General features: G+C 46.2%; 1 protein-coding gene across 1 annotated transcript in view; it reads left to right on the forward strand.

Moving 5' to 3' along the window:
• Positions 1-286: 286 nt before the first annotated feature.
• The window catches only part of LOC133418336 (kinesin-like protein KIF26A), a 97,838-nt gene continuing 82,989 nt past the window's right edge, over positions 287-15,135 (forward strand). The window contains exons 1-2 of the mRNA XM_061706921.1: positions 287-407; positions 2,219-2,491. Of these exons, the coding sequence (XP_061562905.1) occupies positions 348-407; positions 2,219-2,491 (333 nt within the window). The 5' untranslated portion in view covers positions 287-347. The remainder of the gene's footprint in view (positions 408-2,218; positions 2,492-15,135) is intronic.

Genomic DNA, 15,135 nt, shown 5'->3' on the forward strand with positions numbered 1-15,135 from the left:
CTGGAGTAAGACTGTACTTGCACCGGCCTCCTCGGGCCTGGACTGGATGATGAGATGCGGTGCGTCAGTGCAGCAGCCCCAGTTGTGTAACTCTGGTGTCACATCAGTGGAACTCATCTTCACGTCCTCGTCCTGTAGTCTGAACGTTCACGCTTCAACAGCATCATTGTCTCCATGCAGCGCTGTACCACACACACACACACACACACACACACACACACACACTCATCGCCTGTCCTCGCTGGTCTGGAAGCAGAGATCTCATCAGTCTGAAGACGTTCAGACGAGGAGAGTTGCTCAGATCCTCAGAGTGTTTGTTGAAGGTGTTGGAGGGTTTATGAACAAACATGTTCCCTCAGTACTGGAACCCATCCGGAGGACGCAGACGTGACTACAGGAGGTACACGGTGAGTACCACACTCTTCATCATCCTCCAAGAAAATCTTTCTCAGCTTAAATAACACTTCCTTCAGAAACCTAAGCTCGGACACATCGAGGAGGAATAGGCTGAGTTTGTATCTTCGTCATCTGTCTGGGTTCTCTCATGAAGGTTGTTTTACATCCTCTCTTCCAGAGCCCTGTCCAAAACTTAGAAATCCTTCTCATAATCGATTTACAAAAAACATTGCTAAAGTCATTTGATGCCGTGGTTCTCAGTGTTCAACAAATAAAACTTCAGATCAATAACGGCAATTTTTCACCGAGCTGTCCGTCCTTTAAGAAAGATGAAGCCAAAACAAAAAAAGCATGTGGGCAATCATTAGTACCCCCAACAGTTCATAGATCCACCGTCAGCAGGAACAATCTTAAATGTTGGTTTCCTGCATAACCTCATGGTTGTGGAGGAATTCTGGTCGGGTCTTCTTTACAACATTGATCTGTTTCCCTCAGAAGAACTTTTTCCTGGAAAAAGTAAAACTGCTCCGTCAAAAATAGGCTATTAAATCTATGAAAGATCTAAAAACAGACATCCAAAAAAGATCCATTCAATAATAAAAACCCATTCAATTGAAAGATCTAAGAACCCTTTTAGTAAATTATCCCCAAAATAACATCCAAAAATATGGATGCATCTGCAAAGAGCCTTAACTTACAAACCCTAAATACGTTCATTCTGTAAATACATGTGTTCATACATCCCTGCATTGTCAATGAGACGCTGATGCATGGATGACTGATGATCGGTTCATCAATGATGATGATCGGTTCATCAATGCTGATGATCGGTTCATCAATGCTGATGATCGGTTCATCAATGCTGATGATGGTTCATCAATGCTGATGATCGGTTCATTAATAATGATGATCAGTTCATCAATGCTGATGATCGGTTCATCAATACTTTTGATCGGTTCATCAATGCTGATGATCGGTTCATCAATGCTGATGATCGGTTCATTAATAATGATGATCAGTTCATCAATGCTGATGATCGGTTCATCAATACTTTTGATCGGTTCATCAATGCTGATGATCGGTTCATCAATGCTGATGATCGGTTCATCAATGCTGATGATCGGTTCATCAATGCTGATGATCGGTTCATTAATAATGATGATCAGTTCATCAATGCTGATGATCGGTTCATCAATACTTTTGATCGGTTCATCAATGCTGATGATCGGTTCATCAATGCTGATGATCGGTTCATCAATGCTGATGATCGGTTCATCAATGCTGATGATCGGTTCATCAATGATGATGATTGGTTCATCAATGGTGATGATGGTTCATCAATGCTGATGATCGGTTCATTAATAATGATGATCAGTTCATCAATGCTGATGATCGGTTCATCAATACTTTTGATCGGTTCATCAATGGTGATGATGGTTCATCAATGATGATGATCGGTTCATCAATGCTGATGATCGGTTCATCAATGCTGATGATCGGTTCATCAATGCTGATGATGGTTCATCAATGCTGATGATCGGTTCATCAATGCTGATGATCGGTTCATCAATACTTTTGATCGGTTCATCAATACCGATGATCGGTTCATCAATACTGATGATTGGTTCATCAATACTTTTGATCGGTTCATCAATACCGATGATCGGTTCATCAATACTGATGATTGGTTCATCAATACTTTTGATCGGTTCATCAATACCGATGATCGGTTCATCAATGCTGATGATCGGTTCATCAATGGTTTACATGGGAGTTCTGTTCATCCAGTTGTTTCATCTCCAGTGTACCGTGTTTGCTACAGGTGGTGGAGGGGGAGACGTGCCTCCCTCTGGATACTGCATGTCGTAGGAAGCGGCTTCGCTCTGCAGGAGAGGAGGATGACGAGGAGGCGAGGAAGAGCAGCTCATATCGGCCGAACCCTGAGGGCTCGCTGTCATCCACAGAACTCAGTCGCTACGGGAAGACGGAGGAGGAGGAAGGGGCGGAGCTGCAGAGACTGTGTCAGCGGTGCCACATCATGACGTCACAACTGAACAGACAAGCAGCCGCTCTGGCCGACAGTGCTGCTCTGAAGGTCAGCAACACCACGCACACTGATCACTCGCTAATGAAACCCGTGCTTGTTCGGCCAAAGTAGGTTGAAAAAAAATCGATTTTTCGATTCTAAATCGATTCTCATATTAATTCCTAAAAATCTAATCATATTTCTAAAGATCGATTTTTTTTCATTATTACATTACAACTTTTGGTATTGTAGCAGGGCTAGTGCTACGGGGGCCGACCGACAGGACAGAGGACACAGGGTTTTGTGCAGGAACTCGTTTATTCACTCCTTCACTGCAGACACACATACACCAGCACCTTCACAGGGAGACCCCTTGCTGCTGTGCAGCCACGCCTTATGAAGGCAGGCAGGGTGGAGAGGTTGATGGGGCCCACCTGTGCCCAATCACCTGAGTGGCTGCACCTCCACCCTGCCACAGGTATTTTTGTGTTTATGCCCAAAAAAGGAATGTTTTGTTGGACACCAGAATAACTGATGCCATGTTTTTGCCTTTAAATATGTTTAAATGTATGAAAACATTAAAGTTTTCAGTTATAATTACATACATTGTCTATATTTCATTACTTTATATAGTGTCTTGGGCTTACATTTGCATAAAATGCTAAAAACCTAATTCTCAAAAATTAAAAATCGAAATAGAACGAAAATGGAAAAAATAAAAACGGAATGTGGGAAAAAAACAATTTCATACGTCCTCTGTTTGCTGCCCTGGACCTGTTTGATCATTCTGCCCCTCAGATGTTTCTGAAAGCAGTTCTATCAGCATTCTGGGAGGTGATTGGTCCTTACAGCATCATTAACTGCCAATACTTGCTGTTGAATCTCAGTATAATATAATATGTTGCAGAACTACAGTCATAATTCATGCAACAGCTCAAAAAACAGTTTTAATAACACTAACCCAAATAGATATCTGAATCGAATCGGATCAAATCAAATCTTGATAATCGATTCTGAATCAAATCGATTCTTGACATTTGAATCGATACCCAGCCCTATGCCAAAGGACGAAATTCCCCTCTTAAATCACTATATCACGTTTAGTGATAATGATTGTACATTGGATACAGTTAAAAAGGGCATCAATTGACCTTGTTTCGTCAGGAGACATTGTGTGTCGTCAGCATAGCTGTGGAATTGGATGCCATGCCTCCTGATGATATTACCTAGTGGCAGCATAGGTTAAAAAAGATGGGGCCTAAAATTGATCGCTGGGGCACACATCAGTTTATTTCACAGATCCCTGAGGATCATGTATCCATATTTACCATACATTTTGATCTTTGAGGTAGGAGTGGAACCCTTTAGGGGCAGTCCCAGAGACACTTCCCAGGAGTCTATTTAAAAGAATAGGGTGATCTACTGTATCGAAGGCTGCGCTTAGATCCAGTAGCACTAGGACTGATATATTTTTAAAGTTTAAATTACACATCAGATCATTAACAATCTTAATTAAAGCTGTCTCTGTACTGTGGTTCATCCTAAAGCCAGAGTGATATTTCTAAAAAATATGGTAAAAAATTCATTCTTTTGAATAAAAACAAGTTTTTCTGAAATTTTGCTTAAAAATGGTAAATTGGATACTGGTCTAAATTGATTGTACAGGTATAGTGTTAATCCTGCTGGGCAAACGTGCCTGACACGCCTCCTACAGCGCCCTAGGTCAGCTGCAGGGTCATCAGCCGGGGACCACCGCTCATCGCTTTAACCCCGGAACACCTCCTGGTGGTGGAGCGGTAGCAGGGACGTCTCCCTGCCACCCCCTGCAGCTGACCCGTACTATTGCTTAGACCCCCAGATCTTATCCCTTCTCCTCAGCCACAGCCAGAAACTTTCTTTCTCCGCTTCCTCAGCAAGGGCCTTGGTTTCCCTTCGGAGCTCAGCTCCCATTGTTCCCAACTCATGTAGCAGCCTCGTCGTTGACATACCAACAAAGCCCCGACAGCCTACCTCCACCAAGTAGATAGCAGTGGACCAGCCTGCCTCTCTGCACTCGGCAGCCAAGTCAGCATATTTGGTTGCTTTCCGCTTGTAGGCAGCTAGGACTCCCTCCTCCCAGGGGATGGTGAGCTCTACGAGCACAACAGACTTGGTTACAGCAGACCATAGGACGATGTCTGGCCGGAGCGATGTGATGGAGATCTCCATCTCCATCACTGTAGGGAGAACTGTAGCTGTTTGCCGATATCAGCCCTCATGCTCCAGTCCCTTGCCTGAGAAAGAACGCTCCGGGGGCCTCGTCGACAGATGACTCCGCTTCCTTCTCCTGGCCTTACGAACCTGACAGGCAGGCAGGCAGGCAGGCAACAACCACCCCTGTGGGGTGGTTGTTGGCCCCTGTGGGGTGCCAACAAAGCCCAGACAGCCTACCTCCACCAAGTAGATAGCAGTGGACCAGCCTGCCTCTCTGCACTCGGCAGCCAAGTCAGCATATTTGGTTGCTTTCCGCTTGTAGGCAGCTAGGACTCCCTCCTCCCAGGGGATGGTGAGCTCTACGAGCACAACAGACTTGGTTACAGCAGACCATAGGACGATGTCTGGCCGGAGCGATGTGATGGAGATCTCCATCTCCATCACTGTAGGGAGAACTGTAGCTGTTTGCCGATATCAGCCCTCATGCTCCAGTCCCTTGCCTGAGAAAGAACGCTCCGGGGGCCTCGTCGACAGATGACTCTGTTGTGCAACTCATAGGTAGCTTGGCTGTCCAGTTATCAAGGCTAATGATAATTCTATTAAAGAATTATTAATAATTAATAAAGTTGACTATTTATCAAATTGTATTATCAAAAATGATAATTCTCGTAGGGGCACCACCGCCGGGGCCTTACTTCCGGTGGGATTCGATAACTAACAGCAGAAAATCAGTCTCATTATGATTTGAATTATCCTGCAGAACAGCAAATCTTACAGAATAACAGTGAAGGCGTGATATCCGAACACTAGGCTCTGCTAAAACAAATCAATTTGTGACCAAATCTTGCATGAAATAACACAACCACTCATAAAGAAATCAATCAGAATTTATTTACATACGGGTGTCAAAAGATGATAAACGCAACACCCAAATAAACCTGATGGCAGAAATGGCTTAAGTATCAGAAAACAATTAATTAACTAGAAAAACATCAATAGAAAAATAGGACATGAAAGTTAAATGCATGGAATGAAAAAGAAAAGAAATCAAGCAATAATAACGAAGATACAGAACATCTACAGTTCAAACGAGGCTCCTGTAGTCTTTTAAAGATGGACGCGCCCTCTTGGCCACGTGCAATTAGAACGGATGGTGATCCCGGTGTTAAACCGTGATCAACTGCAGAAAACAGCGCCTTAAAACATGAATGACTAGCAGAAAGTAGTGACTACAAATTAATGAAAACAGTCCTTATAATGATGGTGGTGTAATCTCAGCTCTGAACACAGATTTAGCCCTGTAACACTCCCGGTTAAACTCATACACCCAGGTCTCAAAATCTCACGCCTCCTCGGGTCTCCGGGTGCCGATCAGGGGTTCCTGCCGGGTCTTTGGTCGGAGTCCGATCCCAGAGAGTCCTCCCGCCTCTCCCGCTCCTCCTCCTGACTCTGGAATCACGAGAGGAAGGGGGTACAGCTGAAGCAGCCGGCGCTCCAGCCCCGGTCCGGAGGCTATCACGTCGTCTCGGGGGCGCGCGGGGCCAGTCTACTTCTTCTGAGTGCTGGTGCCCGTCGGCCTGAGCGCGTGGCCCCGGGACGGGCGGCGAGATGCGTCTCGGTTCTGCGCGGGGCAGGCTGTCCACAGGTCCTTTCAGGTGAAGTTTTAAGAGCAGAGAGAGAGGTTAGAAAAGAAGAACGGGTCTCACCCTGGGCCGGGGCCGAGCTTCGAAGCGGCTTCCCCCCCCTTTCCAGCTCCCAGGGACCGGGGATACGTGAAGCAGGACTCTGGATGAAAAGTTGAGACCGAGAGCTGATGGGGGCGGCTCCGTGCACCGCGGCTTCAACGGGCTGCAGGTCCAACGGAGCGGCCCGATGGGGCCTTACACCTCCCCCCAGCCGGGGGGAGAAAGGGAGATGTGATCTTGGCCCAGAGCCAAACGATCCAGCTCGGATGAGAGGGTGATCGGAAGAGAGCGAAAAAGAAGCAGCGGCAGGGGTTTTGATCCTACGCGCGCTGCGGTGACGTCATCGGTGCCTCATTGCAATTGGATGAGCGCCGCTTGTAGGCGCCACCCCCCCCCGCAAGGCATGCTGGGGGTTGTAGTTCAGGCACCGGCGCCATTTTATGAGGCACATTAAAGCGGAAAAGGGGGGTTCAAAGAAGCAGTACCATTTTGAGGTCTGGTTTTGGGCTCCGCTGCATCCGGCTCCCCCCCAGGGGGTGTCGTAAAACCCCAAGGAAGTCTGTTTTCCCTGGCAGAAACACTGCTGGGTCCTTGTTTTGATCTCCGGCCATGCAGTGGGGGTCGTAAACGGACTATCTCGACCCAGGCCGAGATAACCAGGAGTTAGCAGAAGGGGGTCGCAGGACTTCAGGAAGAAGGGGCAAAGTCTGGTTTTACAGGTCCTCATAATCACAAAATATTCATACATTTATAAGTCCAGATGATCACTGGGTGCGGCCCAACAATCCCCCCTTTTAGATTCTGATGAAGGACTGCAGGGTCCGCGTCGGAGCTAAAACAAACGGTCCAAGTCCATGTGATCATCAAACTCTGAGGGGGCGTGAGCTCGCCTGGTTTCCTCCACTAGGCGAGCCATGCACAAAAATATGAAAAGAAAAACATATTCAAAGCAATAACATCATTCATTTACCTAACACAGTGATATCACTCTTAAAGTGCGGTAGATGAAAGATAAAAGGAGAGGTTAGTTAGGTTTCAGTATGTACACTGTACCTAAAAACAAAAGCTAACAATTTAACCCTTCTGTGATTAATTGCTAGGCGACCAAAAACACACATTAACTTATGTTTGGCCGTGGAAGCCTGGAAGTTGTGTGTAGGCGTGAACCCCCCTTTCCAGGTGTGGAGCGGACTTCCACTTCTGGGTCAGAAAAATTGTGAGGGGGCCGCTGCATACAAGGTAATGCAGCTGTTCAGTGTTCTTTTGCTAAAAAGGTCAACGTGGGACCCCCCTCGCTCTGAGGTACGGCGTCTGCGCCTTGGTTGTTAATCGTGATCTGTTCTCCTCTGGTTTACTTTAAGAAAACGCTGAGCTGCTTCTTCAGCGTCAGTAACAGTGAAAACTGGGAAGGGCCGCAGCTCCTTTCGGGTAATTAATTTTTGGCTTACTCACGGTGGGGTCTGACCAGGGGGCTCAGGGGATGAGATGACCGGGCTCGCCACCTTTTTGGGTCCAGCCTAAGAACAGACTTGCCTGTCGGTCCATCTGCATCAGCCTGTCCACCTCTTCTGGTTCTCCGTCCACTGCGATGAGCTCTCTGCCATTAATAACCACACCTCAGCTCACGGTCCAGGCCCCAGCGCTTCGCTTGGGATTCTGGCAAGAGATTACACTTATTAACGAAGTCAGCTCACGTTATCACCCAGATTAGAAGAAATTAAACCGATAACAAACCCTGAGAGACTGGGGTATTGGTTATAACCTTAGAAGCAAGACCCAACTGAAAGGAATTAATAAAGTGAATTAAAAGGGAGGAATTTTAAATAACTTTAAATTAAAGATTCAATTTAAAACACAGTAGAGATTAATCTGAGAAGATTAATAACTCACATGGGGTAATCAGCAACAGTTCAATTAATAGAATTAAAGAAATTAAGTCAACCATTACCTTCAGTTAAGTATGGTTGCAAAAGGGAATTAATCAGAGATTAATAAAATAGTGATCCCTCAATAAAAGTTCAGATTAATAAAAATCAGGAACTTACAGCGAGCCAACCATTAGTTTCCATGGAACCTGGTTGCAAGAGGAAATTACTCAAACAGATTCACAAAAATTGAGTGATAGAAAAAGTTCAGGTTAATAAAATTAACAGAACTTAAAGCAAACCCAACCATTACCTTCAGTGAAGCAAGGTTGCAGAGGAAATCAATCACAAGATTAATAATCGTGTGATGAAAAATAAAAGTTCAAATTAATAAAATTAAAGAACTTAACAAAGCAATCACCCTTTAGTGAGGCGAGGTTGCCATTAGAACAGGGATGTTTTAAAATAACCGTAGGAATCAGATAATGAGGGGGGAAGAAAAATAAAAATATTTTCTTTCCCGATCAAAATTAATGTTCTGTTATTTCATACAAACTGGTCACAAATATCGTCTCGAGAGAGCCTCACGCTGGGGCGCCATTTATGTTGTGCAACTCATAGGTAGCTTGGCTGTCCAGTTATCAAGGCTAATGATAATTCTATTAAAGAATTATTAATAATTAATAAAGTTGACTATTTATCAAATTGTATTATCAAAAATGATAATTCTCGTAGGGGCACCACCGCCGGGGCCTTACTTCCGGTGGGATTCGATAACTAACAGCAGAAAATCAGTCTCATTATGATTTGAATTATCCTGCAGAACAGCAAATCTTACAGAATAACAGTGAAGGCGTGATATCCGAACACTAGGCTCTGCTAAAACAAATCAATTTGTGACCAAATCTTGCATGAAATAACACAACCACTCATAAAGAAATCAATCAGAATTTATTTACATACGGGTGTCAAAAGATGATAAACGCAACACCCAAATAAACCTGATGGCAGAAATGGCTTAAGTATCAGAAAACAATTAATTAACTAGAAAAACATCAATAGAAAAATAGGACATGAAAGTTAAATGCATGGAATGAAAAAGAAAAGAAATCAAGCAATAATAACGAAGATACAGAACATCTACAGTTCAAACGAGGCTCCTGTAGTCTTTTAAAGATGGACGCGCCCTCTTGGCCACGTGCAATTAGAACGGATGGTGATCCCGGTGTTAAACCGTGATCAACTGCAGAAAACAGCGCCTTAAAACATGAATGACTAGCAGAAAGTAGTGACTACAAATTAATGAAAACAGTCCTTATAATGATGGTGGTGTAATCTCAGCTCTGAACACAGATTTAGCCCTGTAACACTCCCGGTTAAACTCATACACCCAGGTCTCAAAATCTCACGCCTCCTCGGGTCTCCGGGTGCCGATCAGGGGTTCCTGCCGGGTCTTTGGTCGGAGTCCGATCCCAGAGAGTCCTCCCGCCTCTCCCGCTCCTCCTCCTGACTCTGGAATCACGAGAGGACGGGGGTACAGCTGAAGCAGCCGGCGCTCCAGCCCCGGTCCGGAGGCTATCACGTCGTCTCGGGGGCGCGCGGGGCCAGTCTACTTCTTCTGAGTGCTGGTGCCCGTCGGCCTGAGCGCGTGGCCCCGGGACGGGCGGCGAGATGCGTCTCGGTTCTGCGCGGGGCAGGCTGTCCACAGGTCCTTTCAGGTGAAGTTTTAAGAGCAGAGAGAGAGGTTAGAAAAGAAGAACGGGTCTCACCCTGGGCCGGGGCCGAGCTTCGAAGCGGCTTCCCCCCCCTTTCCAGCTCCCAGGGACCGGGGATACGTGAAGCAGGACTCTGGATGAAAAGTTGAGGCCGAGAGCTGATGGGGGCGGCTCCGTGCACCGCGGCTTCAACGGGCTGCAGGTCCAACGGAGCGGCCCGATGGGGCCTTACACCTCCCCCCAGCCGGGGGGAGAAAGGGAGATGGGATCTTGGCCCAGAGCCAAACGATCCAGCTCGGATGAGAGGGTGATCGGAAGAGAGCGAAAAAGAAGCAGCGGCAGGGGTTTTGATCCTACGCGCGCTGCGGTGACGTCATCGGTGCCTCATTGCGATTGGATGAGCGCCGCTTGTAGGCGCCACCCCCCCCGCAAGGCATGCTGGGGGTTGTAGTTCAGGCACCGGCGCCATTTTATGAGGCACATTAAAGCGGAAAAGGGGGGTTCAAAGAAGCAGTACCATTTTGAGGTCTGGTTTTAGGGCTCCGCTGCATCCGGCTCCCCCCCAGGGGGTGTCGTAAAACCCCAAGGAAGTCTGTTTTCCCTGGCAGAAACCCTGCTGGGTCCTTGTTTTGATCTCCGGCCATGCAGTGGGGGTCGTAAACGGACTATCTCGACCCAGGCCGAGATAACCAGGAGTTAGCAGAAGGGGGTCGCAGGACTTCAGGAAGAAGGGGCAAAGTCTGGTTTTACAGGTCCTCATAATCACAAAATATTCATACATTTATAAGTCCAGATGATCACTGGGTGCGGCCCAACAACTCCGCTTCCTTCTCCTGGCCTTACGAACCTGACAGGCAGGCAGGCAGGCAACAACCACCCCTGTGGGGTGGTTGTTGGCCTCTCGTCTGCGGTTCTCAAGGACTTCAGCCAGCTTTTTCAGGACTTGGTCGTGCCGCCACTTACAGTATAGCGCCCCTGCCCCAGCGCAGCCTTGCAGCCCGACAGTAGATGCTGTAGGCTGACGTTGGGTGGACTGCAGAGAGGACAGCCCTCTTCCTTGCCAAACCACTGGTGGAGGTTTCTGGGGCATGGCAAGGTGTCGTAGGTTGCCCTGAGCAGAAAGCTGAGTCTGGCTTGTGGCATCTTCCACAGGTCAGCCCAGCTAAGGTGTCTCTTGATAGTGCCTTCTCACGTGGTCCATCTTCCTTGGCGACCTTGCGGCACAGCCTTGATGGTGTACTGTTCCTGATTCGCCCTTGACACTTCCTCCACAACCATGGCTCTCCGATGGGAACTCTCCCCATCCAAGCCCCGCTCTCCCTGCTTGCGTCCTGCCGACTATCTCCTGGTGTTGGAGTCTGCCAATGGCCCTGGCGACCTCTGGGCCTGCTTGCCACTTCCGACCTGTTCGGGTGGGGACAAGTGCACTCCTCACAGTGGGATCCGACGATTCTTTCAGTTCGAGGACCGACCTCGCCTTTTCCTGCTTGTAGCCCAGGGTGATTGACTGGATGGGCACCTGTAGCGAAGTCGCCCCAAACAAGCCTGTGTCGGAGAAGCCGCATGGAAGACCCAGCCACTTCCGGATGTAGGAGTTGGCGAGCCTATCCAACCCGTTGACTGTGGAGGATGGAATGTCACACATCTTCAGTGGCCACAGGACCCTCGGGTACAATGTGAAGTTGTAGCACCACAAATTGTACTTTCCGGGGAGCTGGCTGTTGTTGATGCTCACCAGGCCTTCTGAGAGTTGCTTCCGTACAGCCTTGCCTGCATGCTTGTCCGACAGATCGGCGCTGTTGCTCGCCTCCTGTGACAAAGATTGTAAATGTATGAAAATGTATGCCGTGATTCTGGATTATACTTCCCGATGGCTGCATGTATAAACTGAACAAGATTGGCCCTAGTACTGAACCCTGCAGAACACCATAACAGACCCTTGACTGTTCTGAAGAAACCTCATGTACATGAACAAACTGGAACCTGTCAGATATGATTTAAACCAACGTAGAGCTGTCCCTTTAATCCCAACAACATGCTCTAACCTGTGCAGTAAAATGCTGATTTACAGTGTGAAAAGCAGCACTGAGGTCTAGTAGAACCAGTATGGACACTAATCCCTTATCTGAGGCCATAAGAAGGTAATTCGTGACTCGAACCAGTGCTGTTTCTGTGCTATGATGCATTCTAAACCCTGCCTGAAAAACTTAAAAAAGATCTTTTTTTTTTTTAAATGTATTTTTATACCTTGATTTTTGCCTATTTTATCACAGGGTTCTTACCTAACTAACAATCCTGTGCATTGCTCTCCCAACCCTGGGAGGGCCCCCCACTGAGCTGAAGCCTGCTTCTTTGCTTAAAGGCTGAATTAAGGTTCTGCGTTAAACCAACGCAGAGCATACGCCGTTGCCGTGACGCTGTCGTGAATCCTTCGGACTTCTCCGTCACTCTATTTCACAATTTCGCAATACCCCCCCAGAGCGCTAGTTGATATTTTGTTTAGCTTCCGGCTTTTATTGTCGGACAACTATTGTGCAAAAAACCAAAACAACCCAAAAAAAAAAAATCATACACACACGAAGAAAAGAGCGCTGAAAGTTCACTACTGCTTCACGACCGGAAACGGAAATGCGTTGCTACCAAGCAAACCAATCACAGCCCTCTCGGTCTGCATTGGGTCTGCGTCGCCTCAACGCATAGTTTTTTGGGAGGTGCGCGGAGAGACTCCCGCGTAGCCACGTACCCTACGGAGTAGGCTATGCGTTGATTTAACGCAGAACCATAATTCAGCCTTAAGGAGTGAGCATGCTTCCCTGGCTGGAAGTAGCGCATGGAATGATCACGTTATTCCAGCCAGATCCTCCCCTTGGAGCGCCACGGCTAGCCAGCGGAGGTGTACAGGGGAGAACATGCAAACTCCACACAGAAAGACCCTTTTGCCAAAACCACCCATGATGACATGAGGAAGTAAACACGCCCTCAACACCCATAGCATCCTCAACGAGAATTGAATCCAGGACTTTCAACTGTGAGGCAGCTGTGCCACCGTGCCCCCCAAACAATAGATCAATTCCAAACAAATGGTCACATAACTGGCTTGCAGCTACCTTTTCCAGAATTTTAGATACAAGTGGAAGGTTGTAAATTGGTCTATAATTAGCTCAGATGTCTGGGTCAAGAGAAGGTTTTTTAAGTAAAAGTTTAATTACTTCAACATTAACAACTTGTGGTACTGTACATATCCCAAGTTTAGGAATCTGAGACATACAACAATAAGACATCAGCATAAAGTGACAACTTAAATTCTGTTCCCAATCGTGAGATCCCAGTAAAAGTGGAGGAGGACCTCAGAAAGATTGACAGGAGCTTTATAGCTAGTGCGAATAGGGGAGATAGGGGACACCCCTGTCTGGTGCCTGGGGTTAGACTAAACAAATTGGACTGAATGCCATTAGTGGAAATGCTTGCTCGTGGAGACGTGTAAAGGAGACATATCCACGAAATCCACCTATTCCTTTTTTTTAAGAGGAGACTTATGGAGGCTTGCTTTAAAGTGGGAGGGACAGTGCCATGTCCCAGTGATCCCTTATAAAAAGCATGTAGTAAAGGGGACAATTTATCCTGAAATCTCTCCACTGGAAATCCATCAGGGCCAGGAGCTTTGTTATTCTGCATACTTCTCACAGCAAGAGTGATTTCTTCTACCGTTAATGGTGAGTCAGGTTTTTTAGCAGCATCTGAGCCTATAACAAGAAAGTTGAGGCTGTCTAAGAACGAAAGTAGGGGCCATAAAAATTCAGTTGTATCAGGTGGAGATTCAGACTTATATAAAGAGGAATAGAATGAGTGAAAGAATTAATGGTGGTGGGATCCTTATGCAATGAGCCAGATGAATCTTTTGTCTGAAGGATCATACGTCAGGCAAAAAAAGAAAAAAAGCCAGGGTTAAATTTGAATTATGATGATGGGGAAAACACACACCGAAGAAAGATGAGAAAGGTGTACCTAAAATAGATTTTTTAAAGGTTGTTGCAGGAGCTCAAAGAACACGTCCTACTCCATTAGTCGCTACACTGGAAGTCTCTCTTTACAATCTCTGGTCTTAGTTACTTTTTGTCAGAATTATTTTCAATTTTGGTGGATGTGGTCTTTAGAGGATGAAAGCTGAGGTTTTCCCCGTTATTATAGATGTAGTTCACAACTAACCTGCACATGCTCTGTTACAGCTCTGAGTTGTACAATACGATCTCAAAAAGGGAATGATTTCTGTTAACGTCATGGTCCTTTTACTCCACAAGATGGCGCCTTAACCACTAAAACTATGAATGAACACTCCAATATTAAAGAATTACTTCATGGGATTTTGATAGTGTTATTAGTAATCTTGTAATATAAAAGATACATTTTAAGTATTACATTCAATTAATGAATTATTAATTTAAAACCAAGTGAAAACAGATTTGTTTTTTGTCTAACCAAAAAGGGAACACAAATCAAATGTAGATTTGGAGTCACCACAAAATTAAAGTGGAAAAACACACGACAGGCTGGTCCAAACTTTGATATACCGTCCTTATAACACTTCAGATGCTCAGTGTTTTTGTGTGTGTGTGTGTGTGTGTGTGTGTGTGTGTGTGTGTGTGTGTGTGTGTGTGTGTGTGTGTGTGTGTGTGTGTGTGTGTGTGTGTGTGTGTGTGTGTGTGTGTGTGTGGCCTCCACGTGCCTGTGCAAATGAAGTGTGATTGAACTTGTGTTCCCTCTATTATTTTGAGCATATAGAACCTAGCATTTCTGCCAGCATCACTAACAGTGTATCCCCTTGAGATTTTTTTGAGGAGTCTGCAATGGTTATAAACTTTGATCAGTTTTGATTAAATGTAACTGAGCTGGGTTGTATTGGATCAGCGTTGCAGTTATTCGTATCGTCAGTATATGGACGTTTGACCCTCCAGGCTCTCTACGGCTTCAAATCAGACTGTGATGCTCGTTAGAGTGGCGAGGAGTGACTTGGAGTTCGCCGCTCATTCGAGCTAAATGTGATATGTGTTGAAGGCGGGGGGGTGTCAGTTCAAGGACAGAAATACAGAGATGGTCCAGGACAAGAACTGAGGAGTTTAAACTTCAGTTTGGCTGCAGAGATGCTCCAACGCTCATCATTTGTTGATTTGACCAGGGGTCCGTTTCACAAAGCAGGTTCAACAAACTCCGAGTCTAATCCTGAACTCTTAGTTGATCTACTCTGAGATCGGAAACTC

This window comes from Cololabis saira, chromosome 18 (assembly GCF_033807715.1).
Source record: "Cololabis saira isolate AMF1-May2022 chromosome 18, fColSai1.1, whole genome shotgun sequence".
NCBI lineage: Eukaryota > Metazoa > Chordata > Actinopteri > Beloniformes > Belonidae > Cololabis > Cololabis saira.